The sequence below is a fragment of the Ictidomys tridecemlineatus genome, chromosome 14 (assembly GCF_052094955.1).
Source record: "Ictidomys tridecemlineatus isolate mIctTri1 chromosome 14, mIctTri1.hap1, whole genome shotgun sequence".
Taxonomy (NCBI): domain Eukaryota; kingdom Metazoa; phylum Chordata; class Mammalia; order Rodentia; family Sciuridae; genus Ictidomys; species Ictidomys tridecemlineatus.
This window is the reverse complement of record NC_135490.1, coordinates 68,946,958-68,973,003: the sequence shown is the minus strand read 5'-3', so window position 1 is coordinate 68,973,003 and position 26,046 is coordinate 68,946,958. Positions and strand designations below refer to the sequence as shown.

The 26,046-nt window shown below is 36.9% G+C and overlaps 1 protein-coding gene across 1 annotated transcript in view; it reads right to left on the bottom strand.

Moving 5' to 3' along the window:
* Positions 1–26,046, bottom strand: part of Dlc1 (DLC1 Rho GTPase activating protein) — a 381,889-nt gene that overhangs the window by 169,324 nt on the left and 186,519 nt on the right. The window contains exon 5 of the mRNA XM_078031302.1: positions 25,839–25,872. Coding sequence (XP_077887428.1) covers positions 25,839–25,872 — 34 coding nt within the window. The remainder of the gene's footprint in view (positions 1–25,838; positions 25,873–26,046) is intronic.

The following is a 26,046-nucleotide window of genomic DNA, read 5'->3' as shown; positions in this document are numbered from 1 at the left end:
AAAATCATGCAGGGGATTGTTAGCAAGTTTACCTAGCATGTGTGAGGCACTGGGTTCCAACCCTAGTACTGAAAAAATATATATATTACAAAAATGGATTGCCTAATTCCTGGTTCTCTTTTAAAATAAAACACTCAAAGTCTGTGTGTGCGCGTGTGTCTCCTTTAAAGAGGTCTGAACACCATGAAGCATGTTGACTCATATGTCAATCAGGTTGAACAGGACAAGTTTGTCTGGACCCCTTTTGCAGAGGAACAGAATGAAGTACCCATGGCATGAGAAATGTCCTGTACCACATGCTGTTCTGTGCACGAGGAACTTGAGGATGAATAAGACATGAACTCTATCTTCAAAGACGTGACATCACATTGACTACAAATAAATTTAAAATTATGTGGTCAGTTTCATAATAGAAGCATGTTCAAAGTATTATGGGAGCACAGACAAACGCATAGCCTGGACTCCTAACTCCTCTTAGGCCTGACCTCACCTGAATTTCCAATCATCTAGATCTATGACAAAGTCAAGGGCATATAATCATTCCCAGCATGAATTGTTGAGTCATGCAGGGTGACTGTGATGGTAGGAAACTTCTCTCTACCTAAACACAGAAAGGAAGAGGGAGCAAAAAAGAAGCATTTACTAAGCATACGTGATGGGGTACCACAAACCCTTCTAGAGTCGTGTAAAGACTCCTGGTTCATCATGACAATCCAAGACAGGTGTCATCCTTTCCTCTTTATTTTTAAATTTTTTAATTTGTTCTTTTTAGATATATATGACAGTAGCATGCATTTTGGCATATTATATAATACATGGAATATCACTTATTGTAATTAGGATCCCATTCTTGTGGTTATACATGATGTAGTTACATTGGTCATGTATTCATATATGAACATAAAAAGTTATAGCTAATTCATTTTACTGTCTTTCCTATACCCATCCCCCCTCCCTTCTCATCATTTCCCTTTGTCGACTCCACTGGACTTCTATTCTTCCCTCCCCTGCCTTATTGTGTGTTAGCACTGCTTATCCAAGAGAATATTTTGGCCTTTGTTTTTTTTTGGGGGGATTGGCTTATTTCACTTAGCCTGATGATCTCCAATTCTATCCACTTACCAGCAAATTATAGTCATTCTTTTTTTATGGCTGAATAATATTCTTTTGCATATATACACCACATTTTCTTTAACCATTCATCAATTAAAGGACACCTAGGTTGATTCTATAGCTTATCTGTTGTAAATTGAGCTGCTGTAAACATTCATGGAGCTGCATCATTTTAGTGTGGTGATTTTTAATCCTATGGGTATCTACCAAGGAGTAGAATAAATTGGGTTAAATGGTGGTTGCTTTCCAAGTTTTCTAAGGAATCTTTATATTGCTTTACAGAGTAGTGGCACCAATATGCAGTCCCACCAGCAATGTATGAATGTACCTTTTCCCACAATTCTTGCCAACATTTATCATCACTTGTATTCTTGATAATTGCCATTCTGACCGGAGAGTCATCTCCTCTTTAGAAAAGAGTAAACAAGCTCTGAGAGAAGAAAGTAAAGAAAGCTCAGATACCATGTGACAGTTCTAGGATTCATGCATGGTGCTGTATGCTGCTAAAATTCATTATCTTCCCAATCAACCTGATTGGTCTTGAATTAATAATGACAATGACCTATTACTGATATCTAGACTCAATTGATACTAAGCTATTGATCAAAGCGTGTGTGTGTGTGTGTGTGTGTGTGTGTGTGTGTGTGTGTGTTGCTGAGTATTGAACTCAGGGCATTGTGAATGCGAGGCAAGCACTCTACCAACTGAGCTATATCCCCAGCCAGGATCAAAGCTTCTTAATCTTAGCAAATAAAATAACCAACTAGACCCAGGATGTGGAAGAAGCCTGAATTTGCAGATGGGTTTTAGGGGATCCCAGCTATGGAAATTGAGAGAAAATGAACCAAGTCAATTAAGACCTAATTCAGTGAACATTGTTTTATGCTAGAGTACTCAGGTCTCATATCCAGAATGTTCCAGAATGACCCTCTTTCTCTCTTGTAACACTTCCACGTCAAAACAATAATCTTAGTTCTTCATTGCAGCTCATCTTAATCAGCTATTAGGAAAAAAAAAAAACAACCTATGCATAGTGTGGGCTCTGTTAGGTAGAATGATTCTGAGACCCCACCTATCTAAGAAATTTTCATGTGAAAAAAAATCATCAATATAAACATAACTTTCATTAACAGACTACTTGGGGAATAAGAATGCAGATAAATGTTTTAAAGCAAGATGAGCTTTAATTGTTGATTTTATCATAGCTCAAATTAGGGCTGGAAACTCATTAAATTGATATTTTGTTGTGAGGATATTTCAACTTTTTACGGATGCATCTCAGCCATATATCATGTGTATGTGTATGATACAAAAATAATTCTAATACACAGCCAATTTTTAAATGATTATTTTTTATATTGATTCTTATAGACTATTAGAATCATGGCACACAAGAGAGTGCTGTTTAGAATGTACGCTTTATAGAAAAATTCCTCAAGTTTTATTTCCACCAATTTCAAGTCATCTCAGTCTTTTGTGAGAGCAAGAGGTGAGGACAGTTGGTGATAATTAGTGTTGTCTCAGCTTGGCTCCTGGGGAAAGTGGAAATATAAGGCACCCATTGGCTTTTCCTCTGGGAATTACAGGAGAAATGAGAATAACTCTGCTGGGTTTTGACAACTTTGCAGTTCTTATTTCTGTGATAAAAAGTTAGTTTCAGTCATTGGTGTGGCTTCTCTTTGACCAGGGAAAATTGTGCAAACTCTTCCAGATTCCTGGGGAGTAGAGGTTCCCATTTATACATGAACCTAGAGATTCTGGCTCAAATAGATTCCCTAATATTTCCCATCTAAAACAATCATCATGCTTTGGAAATGCACTGTAGATTTTATCTAGATTTGTCTACTTTATAACTTTTGTTTTCTAGGTGCAAACAAAATTTTCAGTTTTATAGCACTTCCAAGTCCCATCTTCTTTGAGTTGGTAATAGAGACACCCTCTTTTTCAAACATATATAGCATCAATCCACTGTGGTCTTTTAGCTACTCTCATTTGGTGATGCAACTCACTTAAATGTTCTTTGGATCAAGTGGAACATGGAGGACTGATGTAAGGGCTGGTAGCTTCTTTCCAAATAATACAAATAATGACGGGAAATGGAAAGTTTATTAAGAGTCAGTACCATGTCTACATTTGGGTCTTTGACAGAGGAAGGAAATTATTAAAACTGCATTTGGTTTGGCCCTAACATTGAACCAACCCCTGCAACTGGACAGAAGGCTTAATGAATGACAGTGCCTACCCCAGCATAATAAATCTGCCTAAAGGGCTGCAACTCCACAAAATGAATTCTCTATCATGTAGAAGTCTGATAGTCCAGGACACAGACTATCCTTTGTAGAAGGAAGCCTCTGGAACTCTGAGGAATGTCTAAATGATTTTTGTTTACTCCAACAGCTAATACTTAGCATGCAGCTGACATGGGCTGATACTATTTTTACTTTGAAATATTTACCTAAGATGATCTTCTTTAGCACATTTGCTCTGGCAAGTGGCATTTTATATATTAGTCAGCTTCTACATTTGGAATCCTAAGGATTACACTGAATTTGGTGAACAATATCTTTTAATATCTCTGTTAAGTGTTCTTGACCAAGGAGAAAGATGGAGAAGTAATGCCCCTAGAATTCTTTTTCTATGTCATGATTTCAGACTTTCTTCTGTTTGATTTCAGAAGGCTAGACTATTTTTAGTTTCTAAAGAAAAATCAACAGTAATACCTCATCAAAAATAATGAAAAAGAAATAATGCATTTATAACATATTGCCTTAGCAAGAGTAGAACATCTAATGGCAAAAAAAAAAAATTAGAGATATTTTAAGCTTTAGGAAGAAAGAATTTCCTTCTTTGTCTTCTTTATTTTTCATTTTATTTTCCTATCTTTTATTCTTTTTTTAATTGCTTTTATTTTTAAAATACATGACAGAGGAATGCATCACAATTCTTATTACACATATAGAACACAATTTTTCATACCTGTTTGTATATAAAGTATGTTCATATAAATTCATGTCTTCATACATGTACTTTGGATAATGATGACCATCACATTCCACCATCATTGCTATCCTTTATTCTATGCAGTGTGAAATTCTAGTATATTTTTTTTAATTAAGGGAGTTCAACATAATGACATACACTTCACTGATGTAATGTCTCTGCCAAGATTTACTTACATTGCAACTACTTGAATTGCTTTTAAATTGTGTTTATTCCAATTCACACTAGTTATTTTATATATATATATATATATATATATATATATATATATATATATGTAGTTGTAGATGGACAGCATGCCTTTATTTTATTTGTTTATTTTTATGTGGTGCTGAGGACCAAACCCAGTTTCTCCTGCATGCAAGGCAAGCGCTCTGCCACTGAGCAACAGATTCAGCACTTTATCTACCTTTTTATTTATATTAGGCTAAAATATCATTCTCCTTCTTATTCTTAATAAAAATACTTCTTTCTGAGAAATAAATAAAAGCTCTTGCATGTTATTTTACTTTCATGTACAGTATGCTATTGTCACAAATGTCCACAGAAAGTGCCAGATACCATTACCTTTGGATTATAACAATTGTCTGTCACCTCAAATAGTATGCCTACAGTAACAACAAAATCCAAAACAATTTTGGGTAATTTCAATATGCAAGTATATTCATTCGGGCATAACTTCAAAATCAGACCAAACAAAATCCTATTTATTCCTCAGTGTTTATATAATGTATTGAACCCAGATTATTAATAAATGTCATACATTGTGAAGAGACCCCAAACAATGTCAATATCAACAGACTTGAATGCTCTTGTATAAAGCTGTTTGCAGGTGGACTTAGCTTTTATGCATGAAGTGATTCTGCTGGCTGCATTTGCACACAAACAACACCCGCTTCAAACAAATTGAAAAAAAATCCAAAAACACCCTAAAAACATTAACACAGAAATTGGAAAATGAGGTGTAAGATCTCTGAGAGAAGGTTTATAAAAATAGATGAATTCTACATGATTTCCATCTCAATCCTCTGCTTGGGGCCAATTTTTGAACTGCAGAAAGAGATCAGTTGGAATTTGCAGAGCAGAGTACCAAAGGCAAGGATGCAGCACAAAGAATGAGTCTGAGGCTCTGGAGAGGGGTCTTCTCAAACCTGTGGCTTAATACTCATCTGCTCAGCCACGAGATGAGACTTTCCAAGGCTTAGAAAGAAGAATTGGAAATCAGTAGGCAGATCACTTCCTGGAACTCACGCAGGCTGGAATTAGTTTGTGTTCTCATCAGCCAGCATGAATATGGGGCATTGGTGGAATCTCCTGAATAGTCATGCCTCAGTAATGAGACTAAATTAGTCTTAGAATAAAGGATGTTCTGGACTTTGCAGCAGAATAAAGGAAATAATAAAGATGAAAGAAGAAACCATTGAAATTGAAAGTTGACAATTTAGAAGATCAAAAGCTGGTTCTTTGAAGAAACAAATTAAGTTGATTAAGCCCTAACCAGATTTAACTAGAAATAAAATCTGACTATAGTAATGTCACAAAATTGAGATCAGTATTCAAAAGTCAACTGCATTTCTGTATATTAGCAATGAGCATGTAATAATTAAAACAAAATAATACAATTTATAGCATGATAAAAAGATATGAAATACTTGTAGATTCAACAAAAATATTTGTACACTTATACATTGAAAGCTACAAAAAACATTTCTAAGAAAAATTTAAAAGGATATAAATAGAGAAGATATACCATGTTCATGGATTTGAGAAGTTATTATTGCTAGAATGTAATTTCTTTCCAAAATAATCTATAGACTTGATAAAAACCAATAAAAATTCCAATATGTTTTTTGTTTTAAAAACTGACACATTGACTCTAAAATTTACATACAAAGAACCTAAAAGAACCAAAATATTTTTGAAAAACAAGAGCTATATTAGAGGATTTACATTACCTGATTTCAAGACTTGCTATAAAGCAAGAATATCAACAGGGTGATACAATTTAAGGACAAATATTCAGAGCAATGGAACCAAATAAAATATTTCAAACATAGATCAATACAGCATCATCTGCTGATTTTTAAAAAATGAGGTACCAAAGTAAATCAATCAGGTAGGATAATATTTTTCAACAAATAATGCTGGGGCAATTGGATAACCATATGATACAAATAAAGAACCTTGACCCTTACCTCATACCTTAAACAAATATGAATTTTAAGTGGATCATGAACTACACACCTAAATGTGAAAAAAAAAGTTGGAAGACTTCAAGAAGTTTTGTGACCTTCTTCTTCTGACCATGTTTTAACAAAATGGGCAAAAGGATTAAAATGATACTTCACAAAAGAATACATATATGGATGATCAATAAGTATATGAAAAGATGCTGAACCACATTAGTCATTTGAGAAATGCAAATTAAACTGCATTGAGATACCTTACTGTTCAAATGAAAAAGACTGACCATATGAAGTGTTAGGATATAGAGCAACTGGAATTCCTATACATTGCTGGTGGGAGTGCAAAATGGTTCAACCAATTTGGAAACAGTTTAGAAGCATTTTCTATAAAGTGAAATATATCCTTACCAACTAATTCCACTCCAACATATTACTCAAGAGAAATAAAAATAGGGGAAAAAAAGATTGCATGAGAATATTGATAGTACCTTTTCCAATTTACAGATACGTTTACAAAAGGCAAAACTATAGTGACCAACAGGAGATAAGGTGAGGATGGGGTGACATTAACTACAGGATGCATGAGTTTATGCAGTAGTCTGTGGGTTGATGAAACAAAGCAAAATGATAAGCTGGGGAAACACTGGCCTAAACACATATAACCGAAAGCATGTTAATATCTATAATAAATAAAGTCCTTCTACAAATCAAAAAGTAAAATAGAAGCAATCAATTGCAAATTGACAGATCTTATAAATAAGCATTTTATAGAACATATGGAAGTGATATAGTTAGAAAAAAAATCTCAGTGTTCAAACATTGATCTTTTTAAAGATTCTCTAACAAAAGCAGATCGTGTATCTCTGATAATTAGATATACACCCTACAGAGAGGTAGGGAGGAGGTGGTCCTTCTTTTACCAAGGAGGAAATTGCCACTCATGGAATAATACTTGGCTTGGAGTTATTATGCATAGTGATATGATAAGTGGATCAAATTATAATAATGCACTTCAGATATTACCAATAATAACATTCATTTGAAAGGTGTCATGAAAGACTCATTCATACTGAATGGTAATTAGTATGAACCCATGCAGTATAAAATAATAAAAACATTTCAACTGAATAATGATAGGTTATTATTGAATTATTATAATAGTTAATTATATGGACATATAATCTCTTTTCAAGGCTCAGAGTGGAACCTTTAAAAAAAACCTATTTAAGTGAACAAGCATTTTGCTAACATCAGCAGTAAAACGAACACAATTTTCACAGTCACTTCCTAATAAAGAGTGACTTAAAACTCTCTTCCCAACTATTTTCAACAAGAAAAAAAAAATCAGGAAAAAAGTGAAAGTCTTACTCATACAAAAGACTTAAGAAAGAAAAGTCAGGAGAAAAAAGGAAAAAGAAAGCCTTTGAGCGAATGGAAGAAAAAGGTAAAATCATGGGTGATGGAGCATTGCTGTTCATTTGCATATTGAAGATGACAGCCTGCAAATTTCAGAGGAAAGAGGGCATCTGAGGTGAAGTTTGAACATGTGAAAGTCTGAAGAAGAAAAGCAGATGCTAAAGGACAGTGGGGACTTTCAGCAAATTCTTTTTATAGAAACATTCCTTTTTTGAATTAATTAATTTCATTTTTTTTGGTACCTGGGGTTGAACCCAGAGGTGCTTAACCACTGAGCCACATCCCCAGCCTCTGTTTTATATTTATTTAGAGGCAGAGTGTCACCGACACCCTGGGTCTCGCTAAGTTGCTGAGGTTGGCTTTGATCTTCCTACCTCAGCCTCCTCAGTCCGTGGGATCACAGGCGTGCGCCACTGTGCCCAGCATACATTCCTTTATTTTAAAAAGTGGGATTCCCACACGTTTGAAGAAACATGTGGTCATCAAATAAATCTCATGCCTACCCTGCTTTCCTAATCTCTGTGAGTAGGGCTTGGGAAGTTCCCACCCTCACTTTCCCTGACAGCCCCTATTGATTCGAGCTTCTTGGTCTCTAAAACTATTTAATGTTTGACCATCGTCTAGTCAGGGTCCAGACAGATGGTCAGAGATGAGCCCAGAAATGGAGAGGAGGCATTTAGAAACTTCGTGCATGAGTTTGACAGAATAAGTTTCATGTCTGTTGCATCTCATGGTAAATCATTTCATCTTCTATTTAAAAGTGTTTTCCAATTTATTTTTTTTCTAGTAATCCATTTCCATTATATTTTAAAATGGTTGGAATTAAAAAAAAATTGGTCATCATAAATAGTTTGGGAGAAACTGCTCTTAAGTATATGAGACAAGTATCAAGAGAGGATGACTGAGTAGGTCTAGATGGAGAAAAAGGGCAAACACGGTTTTGTGAGGTTTTTATCAGCCTTTGTGTTCTAGTGTGAATGTTGTGTGTCCCTCAAAGGCCTCTGTGTTAAAGCTTTGGTTTCTAGGGTGGCACTATTGGGAAGATGATAGAACTTATAAGAGGCGGGGCCTAATGGGAGGTCTTTGGGTCATCAGGGTTATGTTCTAGAAGGGAATTACTGGACTCAGTTTTTTCTTCCTTTTCCTGCCATCTGGCTTGTGATATAGGCAACTATTCTCCACCATGCACTCCTGCTATGATGTGCCACCTCAGATCCAAAGCAATGGGACCAAAAAATCATATACAAGAACCTCCAAAACTGTGAGCCAAAACAAACCTTTTCTCTTCAAATTTGATTACTTCAGGCATTTTGTCATAGGGATGGAAAGCTGATCAATGCACTCTGAATTAAACAAATATTTCCCCCATATTTCTTGATATTTGTTACTTACATAAAAAGTAGCATTGGCAAGTACTGTTACCACTTCAATTGGACATTGGAAAAATTCCTCTGAGGGAAACGGAAGTATTTTTCCTTTGGAATTTCATGCACAAAGTGGTTCACATCAGGCACTAAGACTAGATTGTCAATGATGCAAGAACATAGGAAACTAAAATATTCAAAGCAAAACATAGGATAGATGGTGGCAGGAAATAGGACGGGCAATTTTGCCATTTAAGTGTACAATATGATCATTTAAAAGTAGGCCTCCTTTATATCTATTTATTTTTTAGGAAATGGTTAGCATTTCTTAGGAAGATTATTCCCTCTGAAGTTAGTTGGAAAATTAGAGACTTTTAGAAATATTTTCTTTAGTTGTCTAAATTCCATGTTATCTTTTCTTTATATTAATGATGTCATTTGTTTTTTTATTATCATAACTAATGGTTGAATAATAAAGTAGAATCCCAAATTTAAAAGCATATAACCCAAGGCAAAAGTATAACTCAAAAAAATTTTTGACTCTTCTCTAACCTCATCTTAAATCCCATGACATATACCCATGAAAAGTCCCTTATCAATAGTGATTGTGTTTGCTTTCAAAAGGTTTCTAAAAATGGTGTATCTTTTTAAAAGAACTGTTGGTACTTTTTTTGTCTTTTACTACTGAATAAAGAGGTAGGAAGAAGGCATCTAGATCTTTGCAGCTGTGGTAATATCAATGATTAATATAATAAGATTTAGCATTCTTACTAAAAATCATAATCACTCTCTCCAAGGCCTGTTGGAGTCTGGAATCCCATTTTTCCAGTCTTTTCTCCTTGCAAACTCAAACTGTGGGCTGCAGCTAGCCAGGGTACCCCATTGCATCACCTAGCCCTGTGCGTTCCCACCATCCCGACTTTGCCAACTGCATTTTCCTTGCCTAGAAATGTCTCGGATCTTCCATTCCAGTTTTTCAAGACTTCCTTCCCTCCATCCTCTCTGGACAGCTCCAGCCCACGTGTCCTCACCCTCAGTCCAGAGTATCTTGAGAATCTTATTGCTTAGTTGTTACCACTTATCTTGCTCAGCAGGCTGTCAGCATACTCAGAGGACATGCATTCAAGGTCTAGAAAAAGGAAATCCTGAGACAGCAGGCAAGCAGGAAGGCAGCACACACCTAGGTCACTGCTGCCAGCGCCGCTCCCTTTATCCTTGGCCCCTGACTTTCTAGTGGAGGGAACAGGAAGTGGGAGAGAAAGGGAACGGATGGGCTGACATTTGGCTGGTCTTGCGCTGACCTGGAACAGGGATCACAGGTTCCACGGAGGGGAAGCTCAAGATTGTAACTTGCTGAAGGATTGTGCCACGTAAGTCAATTTTTAGGCAGTGTTTGGCAGGGTCCCTTGTTTCCAGGATTGCAACATTGCAAATGAGGCAACGTTAGTTTATGTCATTCCTCTACTCTTCTCTCTGCACATCTTCACTCCTGTGACCTCTTTCTTTTCTCTGTGGCATTCAGTCCTCTGCCATCCTGCTGTGCAGGGTCATCATTCCATAGGGGTCTAGGACTCATCACCCCCCAAATACCCTCCACCTCATAGAGACCAGAATTCCTGTTGAATTGGTGCTCACCAATACTCTCTGGATGGTTCCAATATGTGAATCAGTTTAGCCCTGGAAGAGGGGCAGATGTGTAGGGAGGCAGAGATATGTATGTTTAAAACAAGAACCTCGTCCCAATAAACACCCACGTATTGAGGGTGAGTAATGGGGTGGTGTGACTCTCAGGTTCTCACTTCATAGTGTCTGTCTCCCTTACCTCTACCCCCACCATATCTGTGTATGGAATTATTATAATTTCTTTAAAAGGTTGCTGTCTTTGGTAGACCAGACAATGGGTAGATTTGACGAAAGGCAAACACATGCAACTATGTGATACATAGGGTATCTTTGATTGTTTTGTCTTTTCAATCAACTTTCATATTTATGTATCTTTTCTCTTACCTTGACTCTAAACTCTCTGTAGGTAATGCCTTAAGTAGTTTTATAAGTCCAGTGCATGAGAGAGAGAGAGAGAGAGAGAGAGAGAGAGAGAGAGAGAGAGAGAGAGAGAGAGAAAGAAAGAGAGAGAATAGATATATTTTTGCTCATATGTAATAAAATATGACCTTTTGGTAGCCATCCAGTGTCATGATAATTTGTCCTAGGTCTTAGGATTTTGTTAGGTAGCAAAATTTTGGAAGTACAAATTGAGATTCTATCCACGTGGGAAAGAAATAAGTGGGAAATGTTCACTGACATAAACCAGTGATCCTTAAACTTTAGTGTTTATCTGAATTCCATGGAGAGTATATTAACATTTATGATTGCTGGGCCTTAGGAATTCTGACTCAGCAGGCCTGGAGGCTTGCAGGAATCTGAAACTTTAAACAAGTATTCTAGAGGCATACTTAACACAGTTACAAGGCACCCTCTAACAAACATTGCATTAAAAGGTATGCTTTTACTCTCAAATATGGATGCCATTTTCTTTTAATCAAATAATTATTGAGTATCCTTTATGTATAAGACATCAAAAGATAAACTAGAGCTGGGCACGGTGGTGCACCCATGTAATTCCAGTGCCTCAGGAGGCTGAGGCAGGAGGATCCTGAGTTCAAAGGCAGCCTCAGCAAAAGTAAGGTGCTAAGCAACTCAGTGAGACTCTGTCTCTAAATAAAATACAAAATAGGGCTGTGGATGTGGCTCAGTGGTTGAGTGCCCCTGAGTTCAATCCCTGGTACCAAAAGGGGGGAAAAGATAAATCAGACATGAATATTATGATATAATAGAGAAAATAAATCCTAATAATGATAATAAAGGGCATAAAGAAATAAACACTTTATAAAAAGTTTAGTATAGGATTTGAGAGTTCGGGAAAAGGTACTGATTTCCAAGAAGTGGAGATCCTTAGAGGCTTTCAAAAGGAGGTAATTGGAAATTTGAATATGGTATGAAAGGAAGTGTTGGGAAAAGGTAATGCTATCAGCAAAGATACTGGGGTACAGAGTGTATGATGTGGGGAACATGGAACAGCATCTAAAGGTAGACTGGAGGTGAGGCATGTAGCCTGGTTGAGTGGCTCAGCTGGAAGTGTGCAGAACCATCTTCAATTGGTTGGAATTCCCAAGAGAAAATGGCAAAGAATGAGAAGAGAAGAAAACCCAAACTTCAATGCCATGTAACTTAATTAAGACCTCAGTGAGATTAAGATTGGAGAGTTAGCATTTTTCACAATTATATGTGGTATCAATGAATACTGTCGTACTAACATGTAACATTATTTCTATGAGCTCCAGGATATTAACTATTATTTGAGAGTAACAAAACTCTTGAATTAGAAGATAAAGTTCAATATTAAATCCATGCAAATGAAAAAAACAAAGTACTGTTATTACCTAAAGTACTGTTATTACATAAAGTATTCTAAACATAATTCCATAGAGTTTATCAGATCTCTGCTTTTACTACCATATATATCACTTACATAGACACTGAAAGAAACACACAAAAAAATTAAATATGAGAAATGAGGGCATTACAACACTATTAGGAGGTAGCTCTTGCACTTCTGCCTCCTAAAAACAAAACAACAAAACAAAACACAATTCGAAACCCTAAGGGTTGAATAATTTCTCTAAAGAAAACAAAATCGAGGTAAGTTGAAGTCATGGGAAATGGTAGAGCAATAGCAAGAGACAGAAAACCTATCACAGATGGAGCAAAGATTTTCCAGATGTGGAATTCTTTCTATGGATCAGCGCCCTTAGCTTGGCTCACTCAGGTTCCACCAGGAAAAGAATGCAAGTAGGGCTTCTTGCTAACTTCTGTCTGTAAAGGAACTAAATGCACTTTGCTGAAATTTCATGTGTCGTTCCCTTCAGAAAATTGTCCGTGTATGATCTGAGGTTATTTTTTGAAAGCTGGCCTCCATTCTATATGGAAATGCTTTGGGAAGGCATGAAGGTATTTGTAAGGGTACTGGAACATCTCCATTTGGAAAGACATGTTGAATGTGTCTTTATCCCACTTTCTCTTGTCTGCATCCCAGAAAGGCCAGGTCGCTCCCAGCATGCAAGGATGAGGAGGTCACTGTTCTGTTTATGTTTTGTTGTCAGGGACCATCTGGGAGAAAGCTCCTGATTAGCTGCAGAATGATGAGCTCCATCTCAGAGTCAGGGTCACAAGTCAGACTGAGATGACTCTCTTTTTAAAGGCTCTAACATTTTTGGTGCTCAAAAAATATTACAAAATGATGAAGGTTTTATTGCTATATTAAGCCAGCTCCCTACTTTACTGAAGTCACAAAATAAAAAGTCTTATGTTCTTTTTTGGGTCACCTGTATCATCTTTGTTTTGCACAGAAGGAAGCTCCTGTGTTCATCGTTGTAGCTGGAAGGCAGCCACAGAGGGCTTAGAAATAGCAATTAAAAAAAAAAAAAGATGATGACACTGGGCACGGTGGCATCTGTGGCTTGGGAGGCTAAAGCAGGAGGATCAGGAGTTCAAAGCCAGCTTCAGCAACTTAGCAAGACCCTAATAAACTCAGCTAGACCTTGTCTCTAAATAAAATATTAAAAGGGCTGGGGATGTGGCCCTGGGCTTAATCCCTGGTACCAAAAAAAAAAAAAAAAAAAAAAAAGAATCACAGAAATCTCTCTTACATTCCACATACATATATATATTCTTAAAATAAAAAATATGTCATGGAATACATGAGTCTAACCAAATTTCTATCTTTTTCTCTTGAAGATTTTTTTATTTTTAAGAATGTTATCAACTGTAACATTTTGATTATTGATTTATATTCTTCATAGATAAATGAATCTATTTTCTTCCTTATTTTGGGCCTACAATGTTAACTATCATAATTTAATATCATACTAATTGGTATTTAAGTAGAATGAGGCAAAGGAATATAGACTACAGAAAATATTAAATTATTGAGAACAGTAGCACTTGACCTAAGCAAATTACAATGCAAATTAAAAATTGAATGGCATGCTCAAGATAAAACTAAGTGATTTAAAAAGGAAGATAATTTATTTGGCCAAGGGGAAAAAGAAATCCATGAATCTCATAAATTCAAGGTATGATGGTACTGATTTGGATGAGAGCAGCTAAAAGAGATGGAATGGAAAGATACTCTATGGGCTGAAATGTAATTATGAACTAAAAATATGGCTCTGTAACCTAAGAAGATAGTCTCACTGTGAAAATTATGAATTCTTTGAATATCCACTGATCTTTCTAGATCCTGTGAAATAAAACGACCAAGTAAATAAAAAACAAAAATGTGGCTGCATATATTTTGGGAGACAGAGTACTTATACCAGAAAAGGGAATGATTCAAAACATCACATGAAAATAAAGTAATAGATGATTTTTTGTGCTGCTGGGAATTGATAGATCATTTTGTATCATAATTGTACAGTCAGGAAATTTTTTTTGGGGGGGTGGGGTACTGGGGATTGAACTCAGGGGCACTCAACCTCTGAGCCACATCCCCTGCCCTATTTTGTATTTTATTTAGAGACAGGGTCTTTCTGAGTTGCTTAGAGCCTCACTTTTGCTGAGACTGGCTTTGAACTTGGGATCTCCTGTCTCAGTCTCCTGAGCCTCTGGGATTATAGGTATCTGCCACTATGCTCGGCCAGATTAGAAGAGGAATCTAATCATTCAAGTACAAGGAATTCATTCATATTAGGTCCAATTAAAATAGAGGTCCTAAGACGTAAAGATGCAGACACATTGTGCAGGTGTGGGCCAGAAGAATCTTGAGAACTAGAACTGACACCCAGGGAGTCATCTTCATTGGAGTCTACTTCCTCCATCTTTCTCTAGTTTGCATTGTCTCTAATTTCTCTGTCTTGGCCCTGTCACTCCATAATCCTGTTGCTCTTTGCAGAATGGTTTGCTTCAGCTCACAGCTCACCATGAACCATTAACTAAAACACCTGCTGCAGATTGAGACTCTGTAGCCCATGATTTAAATGAGAGAAGCAGGGAAGAGGGAGAGAGGGGAAAGGGAAGGAAGAGAAGAGATTTACTTGGCTACTGGGCAGCCAATACATTCTCTGGCCTGTGGTCCAGGGGATCTGCATTCCCACCCTGTCCACTGTAGGCCAATTGACTCTGACCCCAGATTAAGATAGGGAGGGGGTCACAAAGCACACTGACTGCTCCTTTCAGGGACTGCAGATAAGACAAGCAATGAAAGTAGTCTGAGACTAAGGGGAGTTCAGTTGTAGAAGGCTTTATGCAAAAAAGCAGTACTCAGGCTAATCCCTGAAGGAAGAGCAAGATTTGGAGAAAAAGATAACAAAAGCCTATTTTGAGAGTAAAGACACAAAGACAGGAATAGGTAGCCTGTATAAACTGAATGAAATATTATAGTTTGACTAACTTTGTCATACTTTTATCAGTGTACTTGGAGGTGAGGCAAGTGGTGAGGTAAGGCCCAGAGAAGAGAGAAAACAGCAGTCTTGCAACAGGAGAAATTCATGTGGCACTTTTTGAAGTGCTCACTAAGCAGCTTCGTGAAATTTTAAAAAACACCTTGCTCTCTCCTCACCACTGAACAGGAAGTGCTATTCACCTACGAACGAATTCTCCATGGATAGAGGGGGACTATTAAGTGTCCATACAATGGAATATTATTCAGCACTGAAAGGAAATTCTCTATCAAGCTGAGAAGAGAAATGGAGAGACCTTAAATACATATTACTATGTGAAAGAAGCCAATCTGAAAAGACTGCATACTAATTATATCATGATGGCACCATACAGAGTAGTTTAACTGCCCTAAAAATCTGCTGTGCCATGCCTACTCCTTCCTCCTTCCCTGCAAGCCACTGGTCATCTCTGATCTTACCATCTCCTTACTTTCACCTTTACTGGAATCTCATAGTTTGAACACTATTTCTCACTCAGTGTTGCTAAGAACTTAAAACTGCTCTAAAATAAAACCTATTCATTAAATTCGTTCTTTTTAGGTGTGAAGCCCTGAACTAAGTGATGTTTTTAAGATACTTAAAAGACTGTTGGGAGGAAGCACTGAGACAAAGAAAACACTCAAAGGATAATGACAGAACATCTAGGATCAATTATGAAAATGACTCGTTCAGACCCTGTACACTATAGTCGTATCATTTCAAAAAGTATGAACTTCATATGAGCAGGGGTTACCATAGTAGACCTCATGGTGGAAGGGGGACGCAAATGAGTCCTTGGGGAGTGGGGGAGATCATTTCTAGAAAGGAAACAGGAGGAGCAAAGGTCGAGTTATGCAGAAGCAAATTCAGGAGAACTGGGAGGTTGTTACCATGGGAACAGAGGAAGGTACGTGTTAGAGGAGGGTGGGAGATAAGGTTGCAGAGGAAGAGTAAGGCCAGGTTATGGAAAACGTATCCGTCAGCCTGAGGAGTCTTGGCATTTGACCACCACACAGCAGAGTGGTCAAGAGGAGACACTGCAGTTGGCATCGCTGGATGAATCCTGCAAGGCCACAGTGTCACTTGGGGTGTCTTCAGAAACCTCACTGAGCGCAGAATGCCTCACTGTATCAGGTGGATAACACGAACACCTACCTCACAGGGTGGCTAGAGGATTAAATGGAGTTTATGTCTATAAAGTGCTTCCATAAGTGCAGGCATAGAGCAAAGGCTTGCTATTATTTTCCATTCAATCATTCATCCGACACACGTTAATTTGTCAAACGCCCCTTAAGAGGTTGATGTAACAGAGGTGCAGAAAAAATGTCTACTTTTCAGAAAATCATAGCCTGGAGGGGAAAACACTTAACAAACATATCAGAGAAGACCATAGATGTAAAGAGGCGGGAGATTAAAAAATGAGGTGATGAATTGTACTGTTATCCTCCATTTATCTATTTTCTTAAATCCATAGGAAAGAATTGATTTAACATTTATAGGAAGAAGAGGTTTAAAACATGAGCCGTCAGCAGTCACTGTGTTTTCTGGGGGAGCTCAAAGTTGAGGAATTTTAAAAACAAAAAACAATACCTCATTGAGGACTCCTGGGTGACAATTTTGCTAAATCTGCACATTAGGACTTCTGTGAGATCTTTTCTACCTGATTATAGTAGTCAAGACAAAATAGCTCCTTTAATCCACGATCCACTCTTTCCCTGAAACAGTGATTAATTTTCTCACAACTGACACCCAAGAGCGGGATAGCAGCACCAGTCTTTTTCTTTATTTTTTAGTTGTAGATGGACATAATACCTTTATTTTGTTTCTTTTTTTTATGTGGTGCTGAGGATCGAACCCAGTGCCTCACACATGCTAGGCAGTGCTCTACCACAGAGCCACAATCCAGCCTGGCACCAGTCTTTTTTACTGGGCATTTGTTAGTTTGTTATAATTTTTTTTCCTTTTCTTTTTTTTTTTTTTTTTGTGGTTCTGGGGATTGAACTCAGGGCCTCATTCATGCCAAGCAAGCACTATATCAACTGAGCTATATCCCCAGCCCAGTTTATTACGATTTTAATGACTATCTAGGATTTCCCATTTGGACAACGTATACTAAAGTCATTTCTTAATTCTGCAACAGAAATGGCTATGGATCCACCTGGAAGAGACATTGATTTTAAACTTTTACATGCAGAAAAAACAAATCAAAGTTCTTTTGATCCATGGAGGGTTAGAGAAAGGTATAATCATGCCAGCAGAATTACAGATCATTTCATACTTCAGCAGGTCACATACATTGTTCCATATAACTTCCAAAGAAGCTAGAATCAATCAGTGTTTACCTTGTAGCATGTATTTGCATATATATTCACACTATCAATTAATAAAAGTAACTGAACTACAACCAATGCACTGGAAATTCTATAAAGCTAAAAACTGCAAGAAATGATCAGAGATGACTTCAGACTAAATGAAAATTTTTTTTTGCTTTCTAAATGATACAAAGGGCTTTTTTTTGGTGCACACCTGTAATCCTTGTGGTTTAGGAGGCTGAGGCAGCAGGATTGCGAGTTCAAAGCCAGCCTCAGCAACAGTGAGGTGCTAAGCAACTCAGTGAGACCCTGTCTTTAAATAAAATACAAAATAGGGCTGGGGATGTGGCTCAGTGGTCGAGTACCACTGAGTTCAATCCCCAGTACTAAAGGGCGGGTGCTTTTTTCATAAATTGTCTTTCTTCAGGCAGGATGAAAGTGACAAATTAATTTTTTTAACAGATAAAAGGCTAATGGCTGTTAAAATATGGAAATGCAAAAGTATTCAATTGGCCCACATCAGTAGTTCATAGCATTCTCTTTATACCATGGATAGCTATTCTTTGCAAGGATTCATGGGAGGGCCTAAATGTCCACAAGGCTTTATGGAATAAGAAAAACTTCAGAAGAAATATCGAGCTTGTCCAATATTTGTGAAAAATCCTGGTTATTGATAGAAAAGAGATTTACTGAGTGCCTGCAGGAGTGGTTGGTGTGCCAAATAAGGAGATCATTCCAAAACCATTGCTTGAGAACCTGCTCTCTGCAAATCACCACACTGAGTGGTAAGATAAAATGGAGGCTTCTGACTTGAAGAAGCTCACAGCCTGATCTGGAAGGTAATTCACAAACAGAAAGGCATCCTAGGAAACATTAAATATCACAAGAAAGACACCAGGGAAGTAACACTTTCAGAGACCTGGGGAGAACCATCACAAGTGCAAGATGCAACATTTCAAGTGGAACTTGTTAAAAAACAAGTATCACACATCCGTTTTGCTTGAAATATAATTAAGAGGAAAAGAAGTTATAGTTTATTGATTCTGGTGAAAAAGTAAATTTGTTTCACCTATTTAGCAGTAAGTGAAAAGCTGATAGAAAATTAAGGAACATTTAGAAGTTACTTTTACTTTTTAAATCTTGAGTTCAAGATCTTTGGTATTTAAGAATAGCTTGCTTATATTTTCCCTGAATTCCTTGATACCTGAAAGCTAATGTATTTCCTCTCAACAACCCAGTCAACCACAGCCAACTTTTCAAGGATTAGTTTACATTAGGTTTCAGAGGAACCAAGAGGTTATGTGTGGGCATACCCTAAATTCCTTCCTCCTAAGAAAACAGTCAAGTAGAGAGCATAATACTTTTTTAAAAGTGAAGCAATGAGTATTTATAAGCCATTAGTTTAAAATAGTGAAATTCATTTTCTGAGAGTGAAAGGGAATAAAGAATTTAGAATGCTGGCCAAAACCCAGATTGGCCAGATAAAGACACTTTTCAGATCCCAGAATCCTAATCCTAACAGCTTGGGTGGGTGTGTGTGTGTGGGGGGGCAATCTTTGCTGTTACAATAGGTGCTTCCCTTAGAGTAGAATTAGAACATGGTACATTTGGCTTTGGGAGCATCAGTTATAAGAGAGGAAGGCTTTGGCTAATTTTCAATGATTGCAATTATTTTTTTTATTTACCCAATGTCAAGCAACTGCAATAAAACCAGGCATGGAAAATAAAGAACTGAGTGAAAGAAAACTCTGTCTTTCAAGGTGTTCACATGTTAGTGAGACAACAATAAAACTAATGCATACCAAATAAAGACATGCAACAGGGTGGAATTTTTCAAAGAATTCTGAAATACAGCAATCCTGTGATTTTTTTTAATCAAATCTCTTTGGATCTGTAAATATTGGACCATGGCACAGAGTGAAACAGATCACATTGATAACTCTCTGAATCCAAGCAAGGATGATCAGACTGGCAAAGGCAGAAGTGTCTTTCCATTTTAGATCTTATTTTTGTCATCTGCATTTCCCTTCTTGGCGATCAAAGGCAGCCAAGAAAATTAATACCAAAAGACACCAAGTCTGGGTTTGTTATTTAGCATGTTTACAAGAAGCGTGGAATGAAATTATGAAAACCCTAATTTATTCTCTTACACATGTGTCACAAAGAACTGTTTGATTTCTATTTTCTGCCTTGCTAGGCACAACACAAAGTTTGGAGAGACTATAACTCTGTTATATACTTCTGAAAGATACCTTTCACAAGTGTTTCAAGCTGTAATTCATTATCTTGATTTTTAATATTTTCTGGCCAAACAAATCACCTTGAGGCAGAACAAACATTCTAGCAAAAATGGTCTAAGAATACAACCAAAATCAGGTTCCAAGTCATCTTTTTCAGTGGTATCTTTTTATACATTTGAATGGGATATGTCCCCAAATAGCACCATTAAGTACCTTGCTGAGATATTTGGCAGTCAATGGGCGGGGGGGGGGGGGGGGGTGTAACAGGAGTGATGGAGTGAAAGGAAGAGAATGTTAAATAAAAATTTTAGAACTATGTTGATGCTAAATCATTGACAGGGTAACTAAAGCATCTCTGTGATATCAGTTTACTAAGATTAATACATATCTACAGATTATACACTATATAACGGCAGTTGTTTTGGTTACAGAGAACATGAAGACAATATTCCTGAACAAGAAAATCTCACAGATGGAGAAGCAAGAAAATGAGACATGCAGTGCTTTTAGGACCACAGAACAATCAGTGATGATGGTCTCTGACTGGGAAATAATTCATTACATTAAGGAGGTGATAGTATTGTCAAGTCTAATGAAACAATAAGCATTTCAAGACAGGGGAAAATACCATTTTTGGCTAATGATCATGGTCCATGAGCTGACATGTAGCTTCACAAAATTTGCAAGGTATCCTGTGATTTAATTTTAGAATGAGAAATTTCACATTACTCCATATTACTACTTTTCAAATATGTTCAGAGTCACATTTTAATGGCCAAGCTGAAGTACTTATTTTCTCAGTTACATGTTTCTATTATTCGATAGAGAGCACTTTATAAATCATAAGGGCCTATATATTTCTCCCCAAAGTATGAAGCATGACTATGTTCATTTAGGAGGCAGAAAAAACAGTCATCATTTTTTTCTAGATTAGACAAATTTCTCTCTACTTCTCTCTTTTCTGTATGTCAACTGTAATTTTTTCAACAAGTACATGCCACAGAGGAGGCAGAAGTAGAAAGATAAAAGAGTTATAAGGGTCTCTGTCATTGGATGGGGTGGCTGTAGTTGTACCAATCAACCAACAAAGGAATAGAAAGAAGGGGAAATATTGTTATGTATATCCAGGAAGCTCCTAATAGGAAATTAATGGCACATGGGGTAAACTGGGGGGGGTTAAAAAGGAAACTATTTATAAAAGTGTAGGGAAACCACAGGGCAAGAGGAGAGAGTGGTTGTCAGAGCCTGGAAACTTGTGTGCAACAGGAGGTCACACTATCAGTGATGCGAGGCAGTTGAGGGAATGAAACACCCAGATTCAATGGTCCAGCGCCCCCATACCCAGTCTCTTGCTGAGGCTCCTCCTTGGTTGATTGGGGAAGACAGAAAGGATGGAAGCTTTAGTCCACACTGGCCAGGGAGAAGCAAGGCAGGGAGTGGATCTGAGGGGCAAAATTTCTATACCCAGTACAATACTTTATACTGCATCCAGATTATTAATATCCAGGTGTGTCAAGCAGGAAAGTTCTATCTTATTTTATAGACAATGCACAGACAGGTAAAATGAGCAGTAATTGGTATGATTAGGTCCTGCTTTTCCAAGAAAGGTCAGATCACAGTGTGGAGAGAAGATGGGTGTAAAGATAAAGCAGAGAGACTAGTTCTGGATACTGTTGCAAAAGTTCTATGGGAAGTAGAGCCCTGAACCAAAGCAATGGTAGGAAAAATGGACAAGGATTATGTGCAGGAAGTGAGGGAGATAGGATCCAAAAGGGCTGCTGGGTAGATAGGCTCCAATTTCCCCAGGGATTGGGGATTGAGGAGGATAAGCAAGTCATGGGAAAATGGGACAGAGGGTATACATTTCCCAGGGACTAATCTTTTGCAAAAATTCAAGATTATCTGTTCACAAAAAAGAATATCAGCCTTGTAGAGAAAATAATTTCTAATGAGGGGTTAAATGTGACCAACTCCGCCTCTACTGTGACAACCTTTGTCTGAATTAACCCCACTCAGAGGACTTGTGAAGGGAACATCTCTGTCTTCCACATGAATGGCTGGTTAGCTGTCACTCCATGCCCTGAGGAAGCATTAAGGACTTTTAGGGCACACACAGACAGCAGAGAGCCAGCTCTCCGGACACACAGAGATCATGAACACAGCTAATCATCATAAAAAATAGCTACCATTTTTTAGAACTACTTCGTACCAAGATTTGTTGTCTTACAAAAATACCATGGCAGATTCTTTATTTATGCTCTATAAATGAGGAAATTAAGCAACTTGCTCAAGGCCACACAGATAGGAAGCAGATGTGTTGGAGAATATGCCAAAGGCATTGGGCCTTCTCTTTAGAGGCACACAGATTATGGTGTCTGATGGGGGGGTTAGAGGAAAATATTATATTATATATTGGATATAAATATATGTATGTGTGTATACATATATACACGTGTGTCATGAAGTTAATATTTTAACAACAAGTTGTTTAGACTGTATTTCAGATTCTTAAAATGCACATTCTGATACAGATTCCCAGAAATAATACTTTCATATGATTCTTTTCCTAGGAAGCTTTTGAACAAGGTAGGATAAGAAATTCTCAGTTGAGCCAGGCATGGTGGCACACACCTGTAATCCCTTCAGCTCAGGAGGATGAGGCAGGAGGATCACAAGTTCAAAGCCAATCTCAACAATTTAGTGAGATACTATCTTAAAATAAAAAATAAAAACGGCTGGGATATGACTCAGTGGTTAAATGCCCCTGAATTCAATCCCTGCTACTTTAAAAAAAAAAAAATCTCAGTTGAGAAGAGGAGGAGGAAGATGTTTACCTGAGAGGATATTCTCCAATTAGAATCTGAGTTTCTTTGAGGCAGTTACCATATTTTATTCATAATTTCTCTTAGGTCCAGAGAACCTCATAGAATGCCCAGAAAATGTAGTTTAATAAGAACTTATGGAACAAATGCATCTAGGGGGCTATTTCAAAAGTGTTTTCCCCTTGGCGTGTTTGTCCTCCTGAGGTAGGAGAACAGCAGAATGGAGCCCACTGGCTGTGTTAGCACAGCAGCATGGGTCATAACAGAAGACAGCTATTTAAAGCCCACATGGGGACAAACACATAACTGAAATGCAGGGAGGATTAATGGAATGTACCCAAAATGATTCTGTTTAGAGCTTTACAAAGCCTGGTAGAGTTGGTTCCAGTTGGCTTGGATGAGTGGTCACAAGGATTAAAAATAGTCTTTCTCAATAAGGAACAATAGGCTACATTCATTTAGCAAGATGGGGAAAAAAATGACACCCCTTCGGGGTGGGTCTGAAGCTAATCCTATTTAAGAGCTCAATTACCGCTTCCCCCCCCCCCAAGATTGAGAAGGTCCTCTGCCTTCATGGCCATTCCACTGTCTGGTGGGAGATTAAAAATAAAGATGCATAGATCTAGGAATAAAGAGATTCACATTTGTGTACAGAACACTCACCATATTTTAAATCGAGCATGAAAAAGTTTAGAAATGCAAAAATTAGATGGCTTAGACAGTTATTGTCCTTTACAACTTTTGAAATAAATCCTATTCTCTTTTGAATTGTCAAATCTGATACCACCATCACTCATAAATTAGTCAAACATAAGCATTCGTCTTGTCAGGCAAATTCACTCACATTTTTGAAGAAATAATTTCTTTCTTATATTTATGTTATCAAATTAAATTATATTTTCTCCTAAACACAACACATTCTCTAGGACTCTTAAATCAAAATCCTAGTCATTCTGCTGTTTTAATGTACAAGGGAAGACAGGATCCGTTCAGATCAGCTCATCTCAGGCTGCTGAGTTCTGGGATGGGTATCTGGGTGTCTGGGGCAGGTTGTACCTGCCCGCTGGTGAGTCCTGCTTTTCACAGGCATTTATGGAACCCCAGGGAACGGAATCTATTAACTCTTTTATTTGCACCACATCACTAGAGAAATCATCTAAAATATTATAGGAAGGACATTATTTAAGTTCATGTTTCTTTTTGTCATCGAGGAAGAAAATTTCCATGATGATAGTTTTGTCCTTATGCTCCCTATCTAATTAATTCTTTGTTGCAATAAAATTTTCAAAGTATTAGAGAGGTGTGATAAAATGAAATGTTTCTTTCTCAAACTGGAGCCATTTCAATGAAAGAGGAAGGAGGTAGCTTTTTATTTCCCTATCTCTTCTAACGACAGCCTTGTCCACTCCCTCTTTCTCCTCTTCACCAGCCAACAAGTCACATCCAAATTTTCCCCTTGGGGTATGAAAGAATTTGCTGATATTCTGGAATAAGATGACAACTTTGCTCTGTTACATACTTTGTTTAAATTGCAACTAATCAGGGGAATTACAGAGAATGTTATAACCCAAGATAAAACGGGACTTTAGCTACATTTCTTTCTCATTGTGATGCACATGCCCACTTAACTATTTACTACTTTTTCTAAATATATAGCCAACAGAATCTATTTAAAGATTGGGGCTTTGGAACTGTAATTTAAATTCATTTATGGGGAATGATATTGGCCAAATTATATTGTTAAATTGTTTCGTATATGAATATGTAACAACAGATCCCACCATTATGTACAATTATAATGTACCAATGAAAATGCAGGAAAAAGAAAGCATCAATTTATTTAATATTTGTACTTAATCCATAGAACACTAGTATATTGTTAAATACATCACTTTTCCTCTTGCCTTGACAATATCAGGCCAGTTCAACGTTTCCCTTCTATTCTGAAGCATTTTCAACATTATTGAAGAAATCAGACACAGACTAAATACGAGAGAAAAGTTTAGTTCACAGAAGGAACAAACCATGAAAACTTGTGAACATTATCTAGCAGCAAAAATAAGATCTCTGAAATAGAAGATGAACATCCCCAGTATCAAAATCATATCAGACAAACTCTTACGCTTTAGTACAAAGGCACTTGAAACCGTATCTTCTCTTATATGACACTATAAACTTTTCACATGGTTCTTAAGCATCACGAATGTCTATGCATTATGTGATCTGCTTCAAGTTTGTTGGCACATCTTTACTCTGGTTTTGTTTTTTAGTTTTAGTTAGAATACATAAGACAATATTGGGGAAGATCAAAAGATTTTTAAAAAGCACACTGGATCACCAATCTGAATCTAATTTTCATATTTCCATGTTTCTCATCAATCCTTACCTGTTTTTCCATGATATTCTTAAATAGTTATAATCATGGTACACAGCATAAAAACATAATTTTATCTCTAATACAGTTCTCCATATTGCCTCATATCTATATATTTGAGAGTATAGCATCAGCTTTCAACATCAAGTATGAGTTTTTCCATGGTTACTGAATATGTACTTAAGATTCAAAAATAAATCTTGATAATTAGTAACAACCAGTTTCCAAAGACTGTTTCTTCACAACATTGATTAATATTGAATTGCTTTCCTTAAAAAATGCGGTTGCAGGTATTTATGAGGATACGAGAAGTCTTATTATAATGTAATGTTATGTTACATATTTTTAATGTTATGTTACACGGTTTTTCTTACATTAGGAGCACAATAAATTCTTTTTTTTTCAGGAATTCAACAATAACATTTCCCAAGATATTGATGAAATTCATACATTTTAGATATTTAATAAAATGTTTACTTTAAAATGGAATTTTATTCTGAAATATGAAAAAAAAAACACCAAAGTGTCAACTTACCAGCCTTTTCCTTCTCTGAAACACCTGGCATAGCCTGAAAAAGAAAAGAAAAACACAAAATTTTGATGTTATCAGAAAGAAACAATAAATCGCATCATTAGGAATAAAGTATCATGTGTACAAAAATTAAATAGAGCATGACAATATAGAAAAATAAGCTCTGTGGAACTGTTGGGAAGTCATTAGATCCGCCTGTGATGATTGTAAA